General features: G+C 40.0%; 2 protein-coding genes across 2 annotated transcripts in view; both read left to right on the top strand.

Annotated features, from left to right (window-relative positions):
- The window catches only part of fgd6 (FYVE, RhoGEF and PH domain containing 6), a 31,282-nt gene extending 22,679 nt beyond the window's left edge, over positions 1–8,603 (top strand). The window contains exons 7-21 of the mRNA XM_085138613.1: positions 1,762–1,918; positions 2,143–2,230; positions 2,709–2,759; positions 2,850–2,908; positions 2,994–3,065; positions 3,603–3,671; positions 3,757–3,840; positions 5,200–5,279; positions 5,362–5,464; positions 5,552–5,695; positions 5,782–5,884; positions 6,149–6,243; positions 6,325–6,453; positions 6,534–6,682; positions 7,206–8,603. Coding sequence (XP_084994739.1) covers positions 1,762–1,918; positions 2,143–2,230; positions 2,709–2,759; positions 2,850–2,908; positions 2,994–3,065; positions 3,603–3,671; positions 3,757–3,840; positions 5,200–5,279; positions 5,362–5,464; positions 5,552–5,695; positions 5,782–5,884; positions 6,149–6,243; positions 6,325–6,453; positions 6,534–6,682; positions 7,206–7,248 — 1,426 coding nt within the window. The 3' untranslated portion in view covers positions 7,249–8,603. The remainder of the gene's footprint in view (positions 1–1,761; positions 1,919–2,142; positions 2,231–2,708; positions 2,760–2,849; positions 2,909–2,993; positions 3,066–3,602; positions 3,672–3,756; positions 3,841–5,199; positions 5,280–5,361; positions 5,465–5,551; positions 5,696–5,781; positions 5,885–6,148; positions 6,244–6,324; positions 6,454–6,533; positions 6,683–7,205) is intronic.
- Positions 8,604–10,762: 2,159 nt separating this feature from the next.
- Positions 10,763–13,792, top strand: ndufa12 (NADH:ubiquinone oxidoreductase subunit A12). The gene is made up of 4 exons (XM_085137251.1): positions 10,763–10,911; positions 11,234–11,319; positions 13,156–13,243; positions 13,539–13,792. Exons 1-4 carry the CDS (start codon positions 10,823–10,825, stop codon positions 13,717–13,719), a joined length of 444 nt encoding a protein of 147 aa, XP_084993377.1. The 5' UTR covers positions 10,763–10,822; the 3' UTR covers positions 13,720–13,792.
- The last annotated feature ends 7,801 nt before the right edge of the window (positions 13,793–21,593 follow it).

Here is a 21,593-nt window from a genome sequence, read left to right as displayed (position 1 = left end):
CAGCTTCACTCCACACACAGAGATGCAAAAACTTTTTAATGTTGTACGGATACGAGGATGTTTTAAATTTAATTCCCCCCTCAAATTGTATCCCCGTTCCCTTTTAGAAAACATTTTTAGAATATTGTCAGGAAGCAGGTTATTTATTGCTTTATATATAATTTGTGCAGTGAGAAAATGAACCAGATCTGTGAATTTTAGAATTTTTGATTTTAAGAATAGTGGATTTGTATGATCTCTGTAACCAGTTTTATGGATTATCCTTATGGCCCTTTTTTGTAATATAAAGATTGATGATAGTGAACATTTGTAAGTATTGCCCCACACCTCTGCACAGTAATTCAAATACGGTGCAATCAGCATATCAAAAAAAGCCTTTATAACAGTCATCGGGAAAAAACGATGAGCTCAGAGGAGAACATGCTCATTGATCCTTTATTTTTTGTCATAGTTTCACTTTATTATTATACCATAAACTGAAGTGAAACACCAGTCCCTCGTTTTGAGAATGTTGTTTAAAGTCCTGTGGAGTTTGTAAGCAATACTTCCTCGACTCTCTAGTCTTATATCTCGAGACCAGTAGCTACTCCCAGCATACTGAATCATCATTATGATTTAGATGCTCAATAAATTTTATTGGAGGTCAATTTGAAACTTTAAATGTGGAACTGTGAAAGATAAAGGACCAATAAATACATTTCTCATCAGAACTATTACTTAGAAAAAAAACTAGTGAGATTCATCTTATTATATGTTCATAATGTATCATAAAGTAAAGGGTGACTTGACAGGAGTTTTTAGAGGTGATTTGTTGAGTCAGAGCTCCTCAGGGAGGTTTTTCAGGAGCTGAGTCACCCTAACAGCAAAGAGCTGATCCTCTCTGATCTTTTTACACATGAAGTTGGGACAATCTTTGAAGAATTAAGTAAGGTTATTGTCAACAGCTGCCCTTTCTCACAAAAGGAAAGCGTTCTTTAGACACACTAAAGTCGGCACACTGGATTAGGCAGTGTTGCCTCACACACTCTTTGTTCTCGGGCGCTATGAGACTGTTTAATGTCCAGTCCTGCTGAGTCAGACACTGGCCTTCTCACATTCAGCTCGCTCCGGAAACATCCACTGAGAAAAGTTCAGGGCTGCTGTGCCTGTTTGACAACAGCTATAGACTCAAAATATGAGCATTTTAAAACTTATCCTAAAATAAATATAGTGCAGAAATACTCATAATGACACGTGATACTCTACTTTCCTAGTTTTGGTCCAGCAGCTGCACTCTGTCTGGTTAAAATTCAGACGTTAGATTAAGTCCTGAAGGTTTCTGTTGTATCTTTGTGTTTCTACATCTTAAGACAGCGCTCTGAACATGTAGGAAAGATAACCAGAATGGCCAAAATTGAATTAAACTGTTATAATATGAATATTCCAGGAATTTAACACTGAACTTCCAGGCAAGTTAGACTAGTAACAACAGAGGCTGACACATCCTGACTTTTAGTTGCTTATTTAGAGTTACAGTTTTTTATATTTATCACAATTCATGTGTCATAAAAACTGTTAAACATGAGAGTCAGTGAAGTGCCCCTTGATTTTACTCCTGCCGAGTAAAGTACTTGGACACGTTAAATTAAATGCAACACGATTGCTTCTCTGTAGTTGGATGTTTTTCCCCATGACGATTTCCAACTGAAGTTCTTTTTTCTGCTTTAATATATCAGAGCTATTTCATTGACTTCAGGAAACTTTATGTCCATCTGGTTACAGGAGCGACCATCAGAGGCTGTCGGACATTTTCGTACAGAAAGGTCCTTACCTGAAGATGTACTCCACCTACATCCGCCAGTTTGACAACAACGTGGCTCTGCTGGACGAGCAGTGCAGGAAGAACCCCGCGTTTGCAGCCATTGTCCGAGAGTTTGAGGTAGAGATCCAAACTTTTTTCCAGCCAGGACTTAAGTGAAGAATTTAAATGAAAACAAAAACATTATCAGAAGCCTCTGCACCATCATAGCCATAATAATAAAGGTCTTTAGATAATATCTAAAACCTCTCATACCTGTGGGATAATTGGGATTTGCTGTGTCTGTGCATCTGTTTGGGTTTTGCAGCAGCATTTAGAGTGACTCGGCTCTTGTTTTGTCTCAGATGAGCCCAAGGTGTGCCAGCTTGGCTCTGAAACACTACCTGCTGAAACCAGTGCAGAGGATCCCTCAGTACCAGCTGTTGCTCACAGGTACAAACTCAGAGAGGCGTATTCACTGCTCCAACACGCTGCAGGTCAAAACTTTATTGAATCTTTTTATTGGCGGCACGAGAATGAAAGCTGGAGTAAAGTCAGGTTTTAACTGTCCTGGTGTTTTGGGAGTGCACTGCCACCCAGTGGACAAATACAATGATCGAAGGAGAGCCTGTTTTCTGCAGAACAAAGTTACAATTATTTACTTTATTACTTTGAGGAAAATAAGAAGCTGTCAGCACACTGAGCTAAATCCTTCTGATATCAAAGAGGAAAAAAAATGTTTCAGACAAAAAGTACAAAACTATTTTTCTTTCATGGATGTTCTGGGACTTTAAGTCTAAACTAAACCAAAAATGAAGCTAGAGTCTAGAAAAAAGAAGAAGAAAAGTTCTTCACAACAAAATAAAGCTATGGTTGTCTATCTTTGATGAGCTGAAGGTCTGTAATCTGACCCCCTGTTTTTATTCCCTAGATTACCTGAAGAACCTTCCAGAGGACTCTGAAGATTACAAAGACACACAAGGTTAGATAAAGGACATCCCTCACTGCTTCCTGTTTCCACCTTTGTGCTAGGCACTTTAACATTGATGCTTTATCTTTGATGTCCATGCAGCCGCCCTCAGTATCGTGAAGGAGGTGGCCAACCATGCGAATGACATCATGAAGCAAGGGGTAACACCTGATTCCTTTTAAAGCCTTTCAACGTTTTTGCAGTGATGGAAAGCCACTTGAGGTGTTTGGTGGTTTGTTTTTGCAGGATAACTTTCAGAAGCTGATGCAGATTCAGTACAGCCTCACTGGGCACCATGAGATCGTTCAGCCGGGCAGGGTATGTCACTCAAAATTTTATTTTTTTGCCAACAGCCTTAACAGAGTGGTCTGACAGTGGGAGATTGTTTAAGCAACAGCAACACAAATAAGTAACACAAACAGCGCGCGGTAAGCAAAATTTATGGAGGATTAGGGCCACTGGGGGGGGGAAGTGGGCACATCTTTTTTTCTTCTTTTCTAGAATTCTGAGATTAAAGTCAGAATTCTGAGAAAAAAGTCAGAATTCTGAATTTAATCTCAGAAATCTGACTTTATACTCAGAATTCTGACTCTTTTTTTCAGAATTCTGACTTTTCTCAGAATTCTGGAAAAGAAGAAAAAAGAAGATGTGCCCACCTCTAATCCTCTTCCGTAAAAATTAGAGCATCATGTCTCCACGCTAACTTGCAGCTGAAATCATGTATGCTTGACTATTACACTGCATGTTCTCAGTGAGGGTAAACTGTGGTTAGGTTGTCGTAAATGCTGTAAGTGTGCAGAGATAATTACACCGCTGTGGATTATGTGTGACCTTATAATGTATCCGTGTTTGCAGGTGTTTCTGAAGGAGGGCACGCTGATGAAGCTGTCCAGGAAAGTCATGCAGCCACGGATGTTCTTCCTGGTGAGCAGCCAGTGAATTCAACACAATCTTCACCATTACACTCACACTGCCTGCCTCATTTTATTGTTTCTGATTGGTTTTTCAGTTTAATGATGCGCTCATGTACACCACTCCAGTCCAGTCTGCCCAGTATAAACTCAACAGTGTCCTTTCTCTGGCTGGGATGAAGGTTAGAGACGGTGGTGGTTTCTTGTCTTTCTTAACTTTCTCATTGCTGACTTTATTACTTAGAGATCCACCAGCAGATCCAAGACCAGCTGAAAACCATGTTTACACCTAGGCCAATCAAACGTTATTGTGAACTGGAAGTGATGTGCGGGTCAATTGAGCATAAGAGGTGTGGTGGGACTTACAGGTTTTGAATTTGCCACAACTGAAATATAAGGTCTTTGCTTTTTATTCAAGGCACTTGCAATAGGATGTAATATGATGCGTCTATAACAGCTTCAACTCTTTTGGGAAGGTTTTTCAGAAGCTTTAGGAGTGTTTGTGAGTTCTGAGATCAGACGTTGATGTTGGATGAGAAAGTTTGGCTCGCATTATCCGTTTTATTTCATCCCAAAGGTGTTCTGTTGGGTTTAGGAACGGTCTCTGTGCAAGCCAGTCAACTACTTCTACACCAAACTCACTCATCCATGTCTTTATGGACCTGCTTTGTGCAAGGGTGCGCAGTCATGTTGGAACAGGAAGGGGCCATCCCCAAACTGTTCCCACAAAGTTGGGAGCAAGAATTGTCTTGGTATTCATTTTAATTATGAATTATTATTTGATTTTTATTTTATTAGTTTTTATTTTTTGCCGTTTCGTTTTATCTATTGTTCTTAACTAACTTACTGTAAGCACTTTGGTCCTGTGTTGGCTTTAAAGTGCTTTGTAAATAAAGTTGGATTGGATTGGATTGGTATGCTGATGCATTACAAGTTCCTTTCACTGGAACTAAGGGGCCGAGCCAAACTCCTAAAAAAACAACATCATACCCACAATCCACATCATAATCCCCCATCCACCAAACTTAACACTTGGCAAAATGCAGTCAGAAAAGTGTCATTCTCCTGCCGACTGCCAAGACTCATCCATCAGATCATTTATCACTCCCGAGCACACGTCTCCACTGCTCTAGAATCCAGTGGCGGTGTGCTTTACACCACTGCATCTGACTCTTTGCATTATTCTTGGTGATGTATGACTTGAATGAGGCCGCTCGGCCATTGAAACCCATTCCATGGAGCTCTCCCTTCAGCGTTCATGAGCTAACAACAGCCTGAGCAAAATCTGAGTCTGATTTTTTAAAAAGTCAAAGTCTGAGTAAAATCTTCAGTGAATGATTATATAAAGTTTATGAAACTGTCGTTTCAGCAACAAAACTGAAAGCAAATAAAATTGTAGTCCTAAAAGCTGCAGTCGGGGGATCTGCTGGGGGGTTTGTTTTTAAACCCTCTACTACACATTTACTTGTGTTACATCTACACTGAAATACTGCCTGTTGTGTGTGCAGCAGCAGCTTCAGTTTGCTTTTGAATTTTTGCAGGTGAGTAAGCCCAGCCAGGAGGCCTATCAGAACGAGCTGAACATCGAGAGCGTTGAACGCTCTTTCATCCTGTCAGCGAGGTAAGCACTCGGGCGAGTACTGCATCAGATTTTGTGCACCCATCGTGAGCTGTAAACTCACGAGTGCTGCTTGTGTTCACAGCTCAGCTACCGAAAGAGACGAGTGGCTGGAGGCCATCGCCAAGGCCATAGACGACTACACGAAGAAGAAAATCACCTTCATATCGAGCCGAAGTCAGGAGGAGGTAAGAACATGACGTCTGTGTGGGTGGACAGTGTGATAATTTCACCTGGTCTGCATCCATATTAACCTGAAGCCTCTCTCGCCGCAGTCCGAGGGGGTCGTTGATAGCGGTGCCCCGTTAGGCTCAAAGGCTCCCATCTGGATCCCAGACCTGAGGGCCACCATGTGTATGATCTGCACCTGCGAGTTCACCCTAACTTGGAGGAGGCACCATTGTCGCGCCTGTGGAAAGGTCTGTATCGCTATAACAACGGCCACTCCGTCACATTTTCTATTACATGACCCTCTTCTCATGGCGGCTCTGTGTGCGTCCAACAGGTGGTGTGTCAGGCGTGCTCTGCCAACAAATACTACCTGGAGTACTTAAAGAACCAACCAGCTCGCGTGTGTGATCACTGCTTTGCAAAGCTGCAGGAGAACAGTGAGTACAGAGGAAGGTTGCGCTGGATAACCAGCAGCAGGATGTCTCATCAGGATGTGTTTGGAAGGATGTGAAAAGGCAAAAAGCGCCAAAGGACTGAAATCTGATGGTTTTATAATTTGATACGTACACTTATGGACAATTTCACAGCCTGAAGTCTTAATCAATTAAGGATAAAACTAAATTTTCTACACTGTAGGTTATTTACTTTTTGGTATAACTCCTGTCTTCTGTCCTATTTAGTAACATGTTATCATATTTTAGGTGACCGCTGTGCTTCAACATCAATTTCTCCCATCAAATCTGGAGCTTTCTCCTTCACCAGGAAACAGAAGAAGATTCCTGCTGCACTGAAAGAGGTAAACAGGCTAAATTTATGTCAAATGTGTGATGTTATTTTTCATCTTTGGCATTGGATTCATTTTTTGCATGTTTACCAGGTGTCTGCCAACACTGAGAATTCCTCCATGAGTGGCTACCTAAACAGGTCAAAAGGCAACAAGAAGCAGTGGAAGAGGCTGTGGTTTGTCATTAAGAATAAAGTCCTGTACACCTACGCTGCCAGCGAGGTACTGTAGCTAAGTGATCTCATGTTTTTCTGTAAGCTGTGCATTTTTTCAGACTTTAAACGCGTATTTTTTCCGTGTAGGATGTGGCAGCGTTGGAGAGCCAACCTTTACTGGGTTTCTTCCTGAGAGAGGAGAAGAACGGACCCGCTCAGAAGCTGCAGTTCAAGCTGTATCACAAAAACACACTGTTCTACATCTTCAAAGCTGACGACATCCCCACGGCACAGAGGTATCTGACAAACAGTCCAGTAATGTGGTAATATTAGAGATTTTTGTTTGCTCTCTAACATTTGTGGTAACTACGTGAAACAGGTGTTTGATTCCAGCGTGGTTGTTAATACTGTTAATATCCAGGCAGCAGGCAATGAGCTGATTTCATGTTGCATTTTCACAGCTAACAAACACATTTTAAAACACTCCGTTTGTCCTAATCTGAAATCTAGTCTCTGTTCAGTATAGCTTCAGTATTATGGGATATATCACAATTTCAGTTTCACTGACAGTCAGAGACAATCGTTGATACTCGGGATGTTTGATCTGTTCTGATCTTCAGAAAGTGACACTTAGGTAAACATCCACATCACCATGTGGGTTAGGCGGTTTCTTTCCCTACATTTTGATGTCAGAAAATAACATAAATAACTATTGCTTAAACAGATCTTGCTGTGAATAAGATCAAAAAGTTGATCCGAGTGCATTAAAACTCAATAGTAATTCAGCTTATTTTCTGTTTTTGGCATTCTTACTTTCAGATGGATCGAAGCCTTCCAGGAGGCAATGATTCTCGAGCAGTAACCCCCCTTTTTTTCAGTAGTGAAGTTGTGTGACAGCCCCGGAGCCAGTTGAAAGACAACTTACGACCCCTGATTGATCACAGGTCAGAGGTCACCAGCTCAGGAAGGACTCCAGGTGGACTGTCTACTTTAAACTGAAGCCTGCTGCAGAGCGTCACAAACTCTGCTTGGAAGCCAGACTTCTTTAGCTCTCCAAGAACTGGTTTTTCTGAACTTATTTTCAGCTTCTGATGCTCAGTGGTGCAAAAAGCAAGTAGCAGCTGCGGGTCAAAGGTCAAGTCCAGAAGCACGTGTGTGGAAGTGAGACCAAACAGTTGACAGGGCTTTTTAAAGTCCTTCGGAAATCCTTGGAAGTTGGAAGTCTGGGGATGATTTTTCAAACGCTGTTGGGCGAAGGAATCAGTGTGAAACAAACTTCATACTGGCTGCACACAAATAACATAAAATACCAATCATGTGTGATTGGCAATAATGTCTGAGGAGAGTTCATATGTGTAACAGCATGGGCTTTTAATGTGAAAATCAGGCTTTAACAGAAACAGGAAGTGGACATTCTTTAAATGCATCTCTCTGGTCAAGAGATTCTTTAATAACAAACATCCTGGAGACAACTGGAAGTGTCATGAAGATTATTGTATATAGGTTTTTTGGCCTGTTGAGCCACATAGGAAGTGGTCAAAGGGTAAAACTGTGTACATTAAAGAACAACGCTGACCTTATTTTTTGGGGGTTTTTTTTGCTGTTGTTGTTATTGTTGTTTTGTAAAGCCGAGAGCTAATATTTATAAAATAGGAAGATTTATTGTTTAAAAAGCGCAGGCTGCATTTAATTTTGGGAGTCAGGGTTTGTTATCAGAGACCTTCATACCCTTCAAAATAATTTTATTTTTAATACATGGGGCTTTTTTTAATGAGAAAACACTGTAGGCAATACACATGAACTATATATTTCTAAGGAAATATTCATTTTTGCATTTAGCAGACTTTGTGCCTTCTATATCCTCCTGTTTGAGATAGACTGCAGCAGCACAGATTGAAATTCCTTGCAGCGTAGGACATGCATGGCGCACTGTCCCGCTAGGATTCTCAGCCTTTCAACATGTTTAAAAAAAACTGCATTTTGTTGCAGTCTGTTTGTTTGTTGCACACAGTCTCTGTGTGTTGATGTCACATTTGAACAAACCCAGAAACAGAAACTTTTTTTTTTTTAGTAAAGTAATAAAAAGGGGAACAGTGTCATCAGAGCTTATACAATAACATTTGTAAACATCCACTCTATACGCGTTAGAGTCTCTTATAAACAGCATTTCTAAACTGTCAGGAAACAGTTTTTAATAAAATATATATGAATATAAAACTTATCCTCTTGTCTTCATTTCTGTGATTAAAAGCAGTTGTGCCATTTCGTGCCACAGTCATTAGCGCTGTCACCTCACAGCAAGAAGAGTCTGAATCCACCTACTGGTTAGGTTCTTTGGGTCCTCTGCCTTCCTTCCACAGACCAAAGACATGCATATTAAGTTAAATAGGGATTTCTAAGTTGTGTGAATGTAAAGGTGAATGGCTGCCTGTCTAAGTTAGACCTGCAACAGACCAGGGAGGTCCTGAGAACTTACTGCTCTGCTCTGACATTCAGTCATGCATCTCTTTTAAGGCCTAAGATTTTTCTTAAATTACAGATCTTACATAGGTGCTTAAAAATCAGATTTTCTTCAATTTCATGAAAACTGATCTTCTCTGAAGTGGCAGGTTTATTTACAACAAAGTGTTTCACAAAGCTTGAGGCAGAAGGTTTCCAGTTAGTGAATTTGTCTAGATTCACAATTCTCTGTCAGATTTCTGCACAGAATTGAATAGGGGTAAGTTAAACAGAGTAAAACAAAGCAAACATACAAACAAAGAGAGGCAGCTTCACAAATGCAGTTATTTCAATGATCCGGCATCAACTGACGTTCTTCATAAACCTCCAGGTCCGTGGAGTTGGAGGGTGAGGACCCAGGAGAAGAGCTCAGGAAAGAGCAGTAAGGAGGAGAGGAAAAGAAAAAAGGAGGACTAGGAGACCGTGATGAGAATGTCCATCTTACTCAGGCTTTTTGCTTTAGACTTTTCATTTTGGATCATTCTATGTTCAGAAATGTGCTTAAATCCCTGAAAACTGTTAAACTCACCACAGATATTCATTTACTGCCTGTAATAGCAACATTTAATGGTTTCATGATTTGTGTTCATCTTGCACCCAACCACTTTTATCCAATACTACTTTAAATTCTGCTCTAATACAAAACCAGTACTGATGACCAGAATGCACAAATTCCATACTTGACAACACAATAAAACACAACAAAAAAATCAGAATGTGTTTGTGATTTGGATTATTGGGTGAATACTTTTTTTTTGTCAGGTTAGACATTTTGATTGATTTGCATGACGTATACTTTAGTTGTTTTGTTTTACTTTGATGCTATAAAAGATGTTTTTAAAATTCAGTTATATTTAAGATTATATAGCATCATGGTAAAACAACAGTCTCCTCAAGGTGCTTTATACTGTAAGGTGAAAACACTACAGTATTAGCAAGAAAAAAACAACAACAATCAAATGATCCCCCTTTGAGCAAGCAGTAGGCAACAGTGGGGAGGAAAAACTCCCTTTAGGAAGAAACCTCCAGCAGAACCAGGCTCAAGAAGGGGTGGCCATCTGCCGCGACTGGTTGGGGGTGATGAAAAGAGAATATAGGGAGAGAAGATGAAGTATACTTCTAAAGGCCAATTAGATTGTTTTTGATTAAATTATTAAATGCTTCAAGATCTTAAAAGAAGCATGGTAGCGGGAAAAAGTCTCAATTTCAGCACTTGTCATTATGTTCTCTGGGGGTTTCTGGATAAGGTTAAGGTGCTCTGCCCGGGTTAATTTATTAAACAGTTGATCAATATTAAGTTTGATGGTGTTAAAATGGTGTTAAAATCAACTTATTCGTACACACACATTCACATTCAACAAAGACCAAAGCACGAGTCTGCTCAAATTAATGTGGTTTCTAAGTTAATACATCTGCGTCCCATAAGGAAAGAATAAAAACATCAGCAAAGCTTTTTTCAAATCGTCTCTCCCTCTTTTAGTGGACATTGGTGGACATTGCTTAACCTCCTAGGACCTGGCGTCCACATATGTGGACATCACATTTTGGGTTATTTAGACCAAAATACTAAATTTTGCTCTACAAGGGCCTGATGTCCACTTACGAGGACAATATACTGCCTCTGTTTTATCTAAATTTAAAACGAATATCCTCATATGTGGCTCTCATTTTTCTTAGAAACAAAAATCAGGTAAAATAAATAAATAAATCTGGTGATTCTTTGTTTTTACATTCATCGGGTCCTAATATGCCCAAATATCAAAGAGAAATTAAAAATTCATGCCATGGAAGAGTTTGGGTCTTAGGAGGTTAAAGACCAAGTTATGTGACGTAATCCTGCGGAGCGAGAGAGAGAGAGAGAGAGAAGATGGAACTAAAGTTCTGGGCCTTGTTTTCCCCGACCGAACGGTCCGTCCTAGTAATCTTTCCGTCTTAAGATGGCGGGGTATGGAAACCTTGTCCGAAGGGCTTTGGGGCAGATAGGAGGTCATGGAGGAGTCCGGGGTTTTTTGCTCCAGCTGTTCAGGTGAGTTTAATAAGACGTGTGTGCCGTCTGTGTTTATCCGCTGGAGGTGAAAGATAAGGGTTAAATGCGGCAGAAAAGAAGCGGGGATTTGGAGAGCTAGCTGAAGTTAGCATGCTGTAAACGACTCCTGATTAGCTAGATATTAAGAAAATGGTGTAAAGTCCATTAAAGGGCTTGAGGAAATGTGTGAAAACTATCAAAACTTTAGGACTTTAAAGGTGATTCGTTTTCAAAATAAGGTTATGTAAATGCTACATGATGTTGTGTTTATGACCTGCAAGTTTTGGGGAAACTAACGTCTGTCTTCCTATTTTATTGGCAGAGTGAATGATATAAAAACGGGCACACTGGTCGGTGTGGATAAATATGGAAATAAATACTATGAGGACAAGAAGCACTACTTCTTCGGTGAGTCAGATTAATTTCAGAGCTCTATAGTGACTGTTTCACGTCTCAATATCTACAGATCTTTCTGTTATCTGGTTTCACTCATCCTAATGTTTGCAGTCAGGGTAGTTTAAGGTGGGTATCAACTCGATAAATCAGTCGTGATCTTTTCACATTTATTTATATTTTACAAGGAAAATGGAAAATTAGGTGCAGCGATTTATTGCAACATGTGCAAACATACATGGAAATGTACTTTCTCTGCTTTGTCTTATATAAAATTCTAATGTTTAATGTGACACCATTTTTCTTTAACACATCCTGAACTCTCTCAGGTGAGATTTCTTGTAATGTTTTTAAGTAGTCTTCAGGAATAGCTCTTCAGCTTCTTGAAGGACACTCAAAGCTCTTGTTTGGATGTTTGCTGCCACTGCTTCAATAATGTTAAAGTGTGAGCTCAAGGGAGGCCAGTCCATGTCTGATAGTGCTCCATTGTGTGTCTTTCTATCCATGTACGCTTTAACTGCATTGGCAGCGTGCTTGGATCAATGTCATGCAGGAACACGAAGCTCCTGTCAGTCAGATTTCTTTCAGATGATATTGCATGGTGGTCATGGCCACAAACCATGACAGAGCCTCTACCATGTTTTACATATGGTTGTACATGCTCACCTTTGTCTTCCTCTCCTGACCTTATTCCATCAGAATCAGTTCCACTGATTTTCAGTCTAGTTCTCATGTAATTTGGTATACCCCAGCCTTTTCTCCCGCCATTCCTTAAGAATGCCTTCTTGACAGCCACTTTTCCACTGAGACCGTTACTGGTGAGGTCTCTGTGATTCAGTGAGGTTTTTAGATGATCAGCTGAAGCACCAGAGGCATCTCTCAGTTCTTGTCATGTCTTATAATTCTTAAGAACATGGCCTTCAGATACTGTTTATCTGGTGTAGATAGTTTTTAGGCCTGCCACTTCTTTTTTTTTTTTTTTTTTTTTTTTGTCTTGTCACGCACTTGTCCAGTTTCCTCAAACCTTTTAAGGACACACTGCACATCATGGTGAGATATGCCAAGCTTTCAGCTGATAGCTCTTTGGGAATCACCTTGGGGAGAGGAAGGTCTGTGTGTCTGTTCTTAGACTGCTGCCCCCATGACTCAAACAGTACATTTATGACGATTAAATTTGTTTGATGCCAGGAAGGAATGCTGGCCAGGAAGGAATGCTGGCCAGCAGACTGTGTGACTATGGTTTTTATCAGTATCACAACTCAGATTAATGTATATTCCGGTAAATGAATGGTTAGATGTGAGGGGCTCTGTTGTGTTTATAAAAAAAATGGCAGCTTTAATTCCGGCAGGAGCAAAGATCGTGCCTTAGGCATTAGGAACCAGTGTACTTCAAGCCTGGTTCAGTAGAGGCACTGATGCCTGAGAGATCTTCCAGAAATAGTGATGCTGATTTACAGAAAACTGAGAATCGGTCCAAAGTCACTGAGCAGGTTAGGGCTGCTGCATCAGTTACCATGGTGAGGAAGAGAATGAACCATCTTGGCAACACTGAAAATTCAGGGTTTAACCTGAATTTGACCTTGGCGATTCCCTAATCTTGCTCCATAGCACAGACATTATGTCAATGGTGACCTGTCTATGGTTAGAGGAAGGATTTGAGTTCAGTTTAAGTCAACTGCCTTTGACAGGAAAAAAAAATAGTAAAGCCAAAGTGAATTAAACGTCAGGTCTTTGATGGGTCTCCAGCAACCTGTTGGATGTTAGGAGGTTAAGTGTAATTTAGGATGAATTTAAATGCTTCTTCAAAGAAAATCCCTAGTCTTAGTTTGTGTTTTGTCTTTGTGCGATCAGGACGTCACCGCTGGGTGATCTACACCACAGAAATGAACGGGAAGAGGACCCTGTGGGAGGTGGACGGCAGCATGGTGCCAGCTGAATGGTGCGGCTTTTATAATGGATTCAAATAGGATCTGGAATCAGTTAAAAAGCTCAATAAGAAATGTAGAAAACCAATAATGTACATTTTTAATGTTAGAAAGTGTCCATAATATATAATTGTGTATATATAATTTTCCAGTAATCCAAATTATGTTTTGTATTTACTGTAAAGAATAATGTTTTGTGCAAAAGAAAGAACTAGTATGAGATGGTGAAAGAGGAATCTTTTTTTAAGACTTAGAGTTTGATCATTTAAAAGCTGGTGTTGTTTAAGCCTCCCTCTATGCACTCTTCAGGCATTGCTGGCTGCACTGCATGACCGACAACCCCCCTACCACACATCCTCCGGAGCCCAAAAAGTTCCTGGCTGAGATTCACCAGTTCAACGTGAGCGGCACCCCACAGCAGTACGTGCCCTATTCCACCACCCGCAAGAAGATCCATGAGTGGATTCCCCCCAAAGCTGGAGCTCAGTGAGCTTGTCATCATCCACATTGTAAATTATGGTTCCTTTCCTGTATCCCTGTCGTAAATAAAACCTCTTTACCTGCGTTTGTGGTGCGAGTCCTTACGTGAAAGGGTTTTCACTCTTTTTCTTGAAAGCTTGGACATCAGACACCTCTAAATTATTTTTCAAAAAACATCATGTATGTAGTATAATGGCTTTGGTGATTTTCTACAAATAGAAACGATTTTAGATGATGTTCAAAGAAGATGGAGAACCTTGGAGTTTATTGATGTTTTAAGCTTTTAAAACCACACACACTGCTACACAATGCTACCAGCCCTGTACTATTGGTACAATACAGGATTCATGCTTTAATATTTACACAATTCTGACCCTTTGTTGCAGCAGTATTAAAACTAATCAGAAATTTTTTTTTTTTCCAAATGTCTGTTGTCCAAATTTGTTACCTCAGTTTCCTGATGACAATTCTGCTTGTAGCCCATCTTCTTTAAGGTTTCAGATGCTCTTCTGCATATTTTGGTAATAAGAGAATTTTTTTTTTTTTTAATTAATTTTTGCTTCCTGCCAGCTTTTCCTTTCAATTTTTCCTTTTTTTTTTTTATCAGTGCACATTAGGTGGAAACACCTCTTTGCTTATTTTAAGCTTTTCATGGATGCTCAGATATTTTTGTAATTCCACTAAATTGGCTCTGCATTGCAGAAAAACTCACAGAGGTGTGACAGAAAGAGAGAGAGAGAATTTTTTTTAAATTCAAACAGACTAAAACTCAAACACTGGACAGAAAGTCAAGACCAGGACTGCATTAGTAAACTGGTTGCACTGTGCGTCTGTTGTGTGTGCATGTTAATTAGTGCAGGATTAGGCTGAGCTGGAGGAAAGTTGCAGCCTGCAGCACTTCACACTGAGATATGCAGAGATCCTCTCAAGTGCCCGACTAAAAGCTGCACTGATGGTAACACAGTGCCACACTCCCTGTGAAAGTCAAGACCAGCCCAGAGCTCTCTGCAGGGCTGCACACTGACAAGTACGTCTGTCTTTTATTGTTTACACAGTCTGAGTATCTGAGTATTTCCACACATCCCTTTTTACTCCAACATAGGTTGCACCTTTTTATTGGTGTCCACTTTGCAAAAATGATGTGCAGCATTTGACAGTCTGTTTGCATCATTTATTAAAAATATAGCTAGTTTGGAAAACTCTGTGTGTGTTTTTAGCACCTCTTTGTATATTTATACAAAAAAAAAACACGAATTTTTAAAAAAATTTTCAAAAAAACATTTTCTCGTATAATCATACCAAAAATGTTATAATGATCTGACAGCTGTTTGTTATGCTGTGAAAAGAAGAAAAATGTTCATTGTTGAACAAGGAAATGTGGCAGCAAATTTTTTTTTTTTTTTTTTTTTAATTTTAAAACCCTTTAAAATATACTTTTGGGGGGTAATTTCCTTTATTCTAAATTAGTTTAAAACCTTCCAAAAATTAAGTAAAATAATCAGAATAAGAAGAAATAACATCTATGAGATCATGTCCAAAACTTCTATGGTTTGTTGAAGAGATTTCAACCTGAAGCTAAACTAGCCCCAGTCTGTACCTTTGTTTAATACTAATTTGTACCACACGGGGGCACAGGGATTGAACAAAACCTGTATTTCACCAGGGAAGGTATATGGCAAAAAGCAACACTTTTAGGAAAAAATAGGTGTAGCTAAAACAGGAATCATAAATTAAACAGTAGCAAAAATTTGAGCTGAGCCCCCTACTGGTGAAAGCATCCCTCACTTCATTATATTCCACTTGTCCAAAGTCAGGTTAGGGTGGCAGTAGGCTAAAGACTGTATTCTAGGCATCCTTCTGGTCAGCCACAATTTCCAGTGTCTCCAGGGGGATACTGGAAATTCCCAGGCCAAACAACTGGCAGAAGGTGCCCAACTGGGGTCTCCTCTAATGGGGCACCCAGCTGGGCATAACCACAAAACCACAAAAATAATACGCAAAATATATGTTTTTTCCAACATGACTGAAAGACAGAGAATTAAAATTCTGGTGTTTATGTGAGAGTAAAGCCAGCAGATCATGTTTAAATGATCTTGTTCAGTAGTTAAGACTTTGTTTTTATATGTTTTTGTATTTTTTCAGCCATCTGCAGCTGTTAAATGAGGAGGTTCACTGCTTCATCACTTTTTGTTCAAGGGGAACATTTAGAAGAAGGTCCGTGCAGTGTAAGTGTACGCTTCAATTTATCTGTAATACAGTTTAGTGGCCAACAGGTGGAGTTGTTCCCTTTGTGTTGCCATATTGCTCTCTCAAACCAGATCGTGCTAAGGGGGCTTTTTATATCCCCCTAACTCAGCATTTCAGCAAACAACAGTCCTCTCAGAAAGGCGACTTTTCATCTAAACCTTCAAATTAATTAAGAACAAAGAGCCAGAAGTGCTTTGATGTGATAACACAGAGGCTTGAGTGGCATTTAGTGCGCTCTTCAGGCTGATTTCTACATTTCTATTCAGTGAACGGTTCATTTGTTGCTCATCTGTTCTGCCTACATCTCACGTCAGCTGATAGCTATTGTCTGATTCATCTTCTGCAAATGGAGCAGATAATCCCGTCTCTGCTTTTGTGCTTGCTGATGCAGCGCTACGCTGAAGTGGCAGCTGGTAAAAACAGCACCAGGGAGTCTAAAGAGGGTCATCCTAACGCCGAGACACCCTCCTTTCTCTTCACCACCTGTCTTGCCAGCTATCATAACTCTTAAGTGTCCACAGCTTCATGCCTCCTCTTTATCGGTTCTCTTTACCGTCCTTCACTTTTGCCCTTCTCTCCCTCCCCGTCCTCTCCTTTTTCATCATTCATAACCGACTTTCTCCCACGAGGGAGCGAGGTTTGACTCCTAGAGGAGCTCCCTTTTTCTTTTTTTCCCACTTTCTTTTTAAAAAAATCTTTAAATTCTCTAAATGTTAGCTCAGCTTAGTGGGTCATAGTCATTGCCTCAGGCCTTTGATTTTTTTTTTATAGACCTCCCCTCTCCTTTGGCTTTTAAAATGTCCCAGTTCTGCCCACTTCCCACGATACTGCACACATGAAGGAGAAATTCAAAGCTTGACTGAGAAATTCAAAGCTTCTCCCCCGCAGTCTTGAAGAGATCCCCTGTCAGTCAGAGGCATCCCCTCTCTTGGTTTTCTATAGCGAGATCACAACCCCTTTTCTCTTTGTTTATCATTTGAGTTTGCTTTGGAAAAGCACAGGTCTGTTAATGCTGTAGGTCTACTATTGTTTTTCAATATATCAAGACTTTTTGCCATAATTTATAAGTGCTGCAGTTCCTGAAATGCACCTGAAGGAGAGGCTGAAAGAGTTTTAATTGAGGATACCTGCCAGGTTTTAACTAAAGTTCCTTAGCGAACCCAAATGCAGGGCTTCACTTAGGGGTAAAGGCATCAGAGTAAATGTTAACTTTTGAAAAAGTAACAGAAAAAAATGAGGAGGATCTACAGAATATTCCAAATGTACACCATCAGGAAAATAACAAAACTCCAAAACAAGAGGGAGCAGGAAAATTAGACAGGAGACTAGAGCAGAGAGTTAGGGAAGGCAAGAGAAGAGGAAATACTACATTCTAATTATCCAGAAAAGACTCCACCTTTTGGCCAGCGGCAGATGGGATAGGCTTCCTGACCCTGAATTTGATAAGGAGAAAATGGATGGATGGGCAAAGGGGAGGTCGAAGAAAAGCAGTTACCAAAGTAAAACAGGAAGTAGAAACGATGAAGACAACGATAAGACGGAGGGACTCTGTAGACACTAGCAAAATATGAACATGGAGACATAAGAAAGGAGGTCAGTACACTAAACATGCTTACCTGTCTCTAGTTTATATGACCACTCTTACTGACACCACACAGAGTCATGAGTAGAAAGTCTTAAATCTGAACTTTAAACTGAACTCATTATTTGAAACGTTTGTTCTTGAGTCCTCTCATTACCCATGAGCACTCTGATGGTGTCATGGTCCTGTGTCTAGTGATCCAATGTTTATGTTTTTGATTATTCGTATTCTGGGATTTCTAGTGTTTAGGTTTTGTTTCTATGCCTCCCTTGTGTGCTCTGTGTTGCATCTAGTTTTCTCTGGTTTCCTGTTTTACTTTGACAGTCCTGTGTCCTGTGTTCGTGTTTTGCTTCCTCCCTGTCTTGTGTGTGTGTGTGTGAGATTAGTGCCAGAGTGTTCCTCCGTTACCCTCTTGTGTATTTAGTCCTCTGTCTTCTCTCTGTAATCATTTTTTTGCATTTCCTCTTCTTTTGTTCTCCTTGTGTTTCCAGCTTTTTAGGTTTCTTGTTTGTTGTTAAAGTGTCATGTAGTGTTTAGTTTTCCCAGTATAGGTTTTTTTAGCTCTGTGTTAGTCAGTCTTTGCTTTTATTCTGTTCATGTAAAATTAAGGCTCACGTTCTGTTAATATCCACCTCCATCTCCGTCGTCTGCATTTGGGTCCTCACTCACTCATCTCCATGCCATCTGCTTTAGCAGAGGTGACAGACGGATGCATCATTGCCAATGTGGGGTTCAGTATTTCGCCCAGGGATACAAGGGATCAAACTTCTGACCTCCCGCTCAGTAGATGGTAGATGACCCTGTGCAGCTCCTGAGCCACAGCCACAACCTGGCAGCGCATGTATGAGAGAAAACGAGGTACAGAATAATAGGACTCCTGTAAAGGTTGTGTTAGGAGCACACAACTTGGAAAGTATTTCCTTCTGCCAGTGTTTGGTACTTGTGTGTCATGACCTCAATTTCTAGTTTCTGAGACGTAAAACCGCATGTCCAGGTTTTTTCAAATAAATAAAAAGGCAGGGCCGTGCAGAGAGGTTTAAAGGGGCAGGTGCTCAAAGTTAAAAAGGGGCACATTGAACCAGGCTGAATAACAACAACACACATTCATCAAGAATCTAATATGGGCAACAAGGCAAAGCAAACATAGCCGATGTTTTACCTGATGGGTACAACGTTGCTGTTGAGGGGTTGCTGCTGATAGTGCTGGAGGGCAGGGCTGTGCTGATCTGAGACTGTAGACATTAAAAAGTCCATAGGAGAGATGGGAGCTGATTAAACAAGTATCATGAGATAATAACAAAATGTAAAGATTGGTGACAGCACTTGGAACCATAAGGCAACAAAAAACTGTGAGAAATAAACTCGGCTCTGCCTGTGAATCACTCTTTGCTTCTCTTCTTCCTTCCATCCCATCATCTCATACATATCTCTCCACTTGCTGTCTATCTGAGAACAAGGCACAACTTGCTATTGCAATAAACTATAATCTAATTATCCACACCTAACAACTCTTGCACTTAATCTATAATAAAATGATGACAGAAAAATGTTATAGCCCTGCCTTTAGTAGCCTCACACAGCTCCTACTGTTTCCTCCACATGTCCTTACCAGGCATGTCTGGACAATGTTATATCATAAGTAATAATTTAAAAAAAAAACATCTAAATAAAACAAACACATGCACGCACACACAGTGACATTTTAGACCTTCTTCAGAATACTGTATATACTATGGGCATCACTGTGCTGATCCAGAATCCTTACATTATTATTTATTACTACAATAATAAATAATAAATAATAATAAGCTACAATAATAGAGCAATGAGGAGGGGGAAGTAATAAATATGAAATAATGTATTTATGTATTTATGATGATTCCATCACTATCCACTCTGTGCAGGGCAAAGCTTATTACATTTTTAAACTGTAGAGATACAATCATTTTACTGCAGTAAAATCCAAATTTTGTCTTATATAAAATATAAATCTAATATAATCTGCTTCTTAATGTATGTTCTTTAAAATACAGCGTGTGTTTTTTAAAATATTATAATAATGCATAATTATGTGGACATGCATATTAGATCGTTTTTTAGTGAAATATAATCCCTCCAGAAAGACAGAAAAAGCCCGGAAACTTACTTTAAAACTAAATATGTTCCCTAAAACGGTGACAGAGCTACAGACCCATGACAGCCTTACCCAGTAAGCTAGCAGCTATGACCAGCACTACTTGTGCAGTTAATAAAAGGACAGGTAATGTTCGTCGCGCTGTTGCACACACAGCACGCTCGTTTGTTTCAACTTACCAACGTGTATATAATAAGCTAATACTCCTGTGTGCTATACACTACAGTTTACGCTGTACACCTACTTACTGGTTTTGTCGCATCAGTCTGTGTCTCTGAGTTAACTTGTGTTTCTCTTACAGCTCCGGACCGCAAAAAATGCGCGTGCTCTTTGTGAGCTCGTTCCCGGCTCGTAACCAGCGCGTTCTGCCGTCAAGGGCGCTCATTGGTTAAATGTGATCATGTGACTGATGCAAGCCAGATCCTTTTATTTAGCAAAACTGTGATTAATAGTTAAATATTATTGTTGAGGGGCACAGACAGGACTCCGCACACACACACATTAAAAAATAATAATAATAATAATAGTTTTTTTTTTAAAAAGTTGCCTCAACAAAAGGGCACTTTGGGCACCCATCAGGAAAGGGGCGGGTGCTCAAGCCCCTCTAGCCCCCCCCCCCCCCCTCTGCACGTGCCTGTAAAAAGGTTCATATTTGCAGAAGGACATTTTGTTCCAGATGGTACCAAAATCAAATATAACTGCCGATCAAATATTTGGCTTAATAATTGTAATAAATGTCACTTAAATAGATATTGCAATGTTGGGGAGTTGTTTTAATGAACATTTTGCAATCTAGTGAGCAGTTTTAGTAAAAACTACTGTGTATTTTCCATAGTAATGAAGCAGCATGCCCTTCAGTGAAGCCTGGTTCATTATAATAGCAGCAGAGCTTCACAGACACAGTGGAATAAAGTCTCTGGATTATGTGTGAAATTGTTCTGCGTTGCTTCTATGCACAGCCTTTGAGCAGCTTTAATGTTTTAGCTGTTTACCGTCACCTGGGGGCAGTGTGACAAAAAACAGGTGTGTGGGCTGCTTGGTCTCCTTGGTGAACTGCACACAAGCATATTTGCGCAGCCCGGCCCTCATGCCCCTTTGCACAGATTCAAAACGACCCAATTGATCATAAAGCAAGCAATAAGCTGTAACCTCAGACCAAGAAAAAATAAGGCAATGCAAAAGTGCCCAAATCTGCAGTTCCTTCAGTGGCCACTTGAGGCTTACTCCAGAAGCAAGTCTCTACACAGGAGAAATAAACATAATATATAAAAAGGTCAGCAGCCAGAACAACTGAAGGAACAGTGATGGAGTGATGTTTTCATTCTTGCAAGAGTCAGCTCCTTCTTCATATAAAAAATCACCTGCCTCCAAAAAAGCATCAAAATTCAGACTTTTAGCCTTTTAAATGCACTGGATGACATCATTGTAGCTGCCTTCATCTTTTACATTGTCTATGGTGGTAAATCTTTACTGAACCAATCAGCAAGCATGCAAATGCATATTTTATATATTTATTACTCGTGCTATTTTGCAAGTGCTCCCTACTGCACCCTCAACTGAATTGCTCCAATATCTGTACAAATAGGGAAGTAAATTGGCTCTCTTTTATTGGCTCATGGTTGAGCCAATCAGCTAGTGCGTAACGTCAGGGCGATTACTCTCCTCTTTTATAAACAATACTGACTGCATTAAATCATTGTTGGTTTACACTGAGGAAAAGTGTCACCAGCGTCATCGTTTAAAGGTATTCAGAAGGATATGAGGATTACAGCCCTGAGACATTAGCAAACAGATATTACTAAAATTCCTCACTCTTCAGTGGAATTGTTAATAATAACAATAAAGAGATAATAAATAAGCCCTGTTTATTAACCTCTATGTGTGTAGTTTGAGTGGGAGCGGGTGCAAAGTCCAGCACACA

This window comes from Neolamprologus multifasciatus, chromosome 17 (assembly GCF_963576455.1).
Source record: "Neolamprologus multifasciatus chromosome 17, fNeoMul1.2, whole genome shotgun sequence".
NCBI classification, from domain to species: Eukaryota; Metazoa; Chordata; class Actinopteri; order Cichliformes; family Cichlidae; genus Neolamprologus; species Neolamprologus multifasciatus.
Note: the sequence above shows the minus strand (reverse complement) of the source record. Positions and strands in the feature narration are given on the sequence as shown.

Coding starts and splice junctions, on each gene's coding strand:
- ndufa12 (XM_085137251.1), top strand. CDS start 10,823: ATGGCGGGGTATGGAAACCTTGTCCGAAGGGCTTTGGGGCAGATAGGA. Junction 10,912..11,233: donor TTTTTGCTCCAGCTGTTCAG/GTGAGTTTAATA, acceptor TTTTATTGGCAG/AGTGAATGATATAAAAACGG. Junction 11,320..13,155: donor CAAGAAGCACTACTTCTTCG/GTGAGTCAGATT, acceptor TTGTGCGATCAG/GACGTCACCGCTGGGTGATC.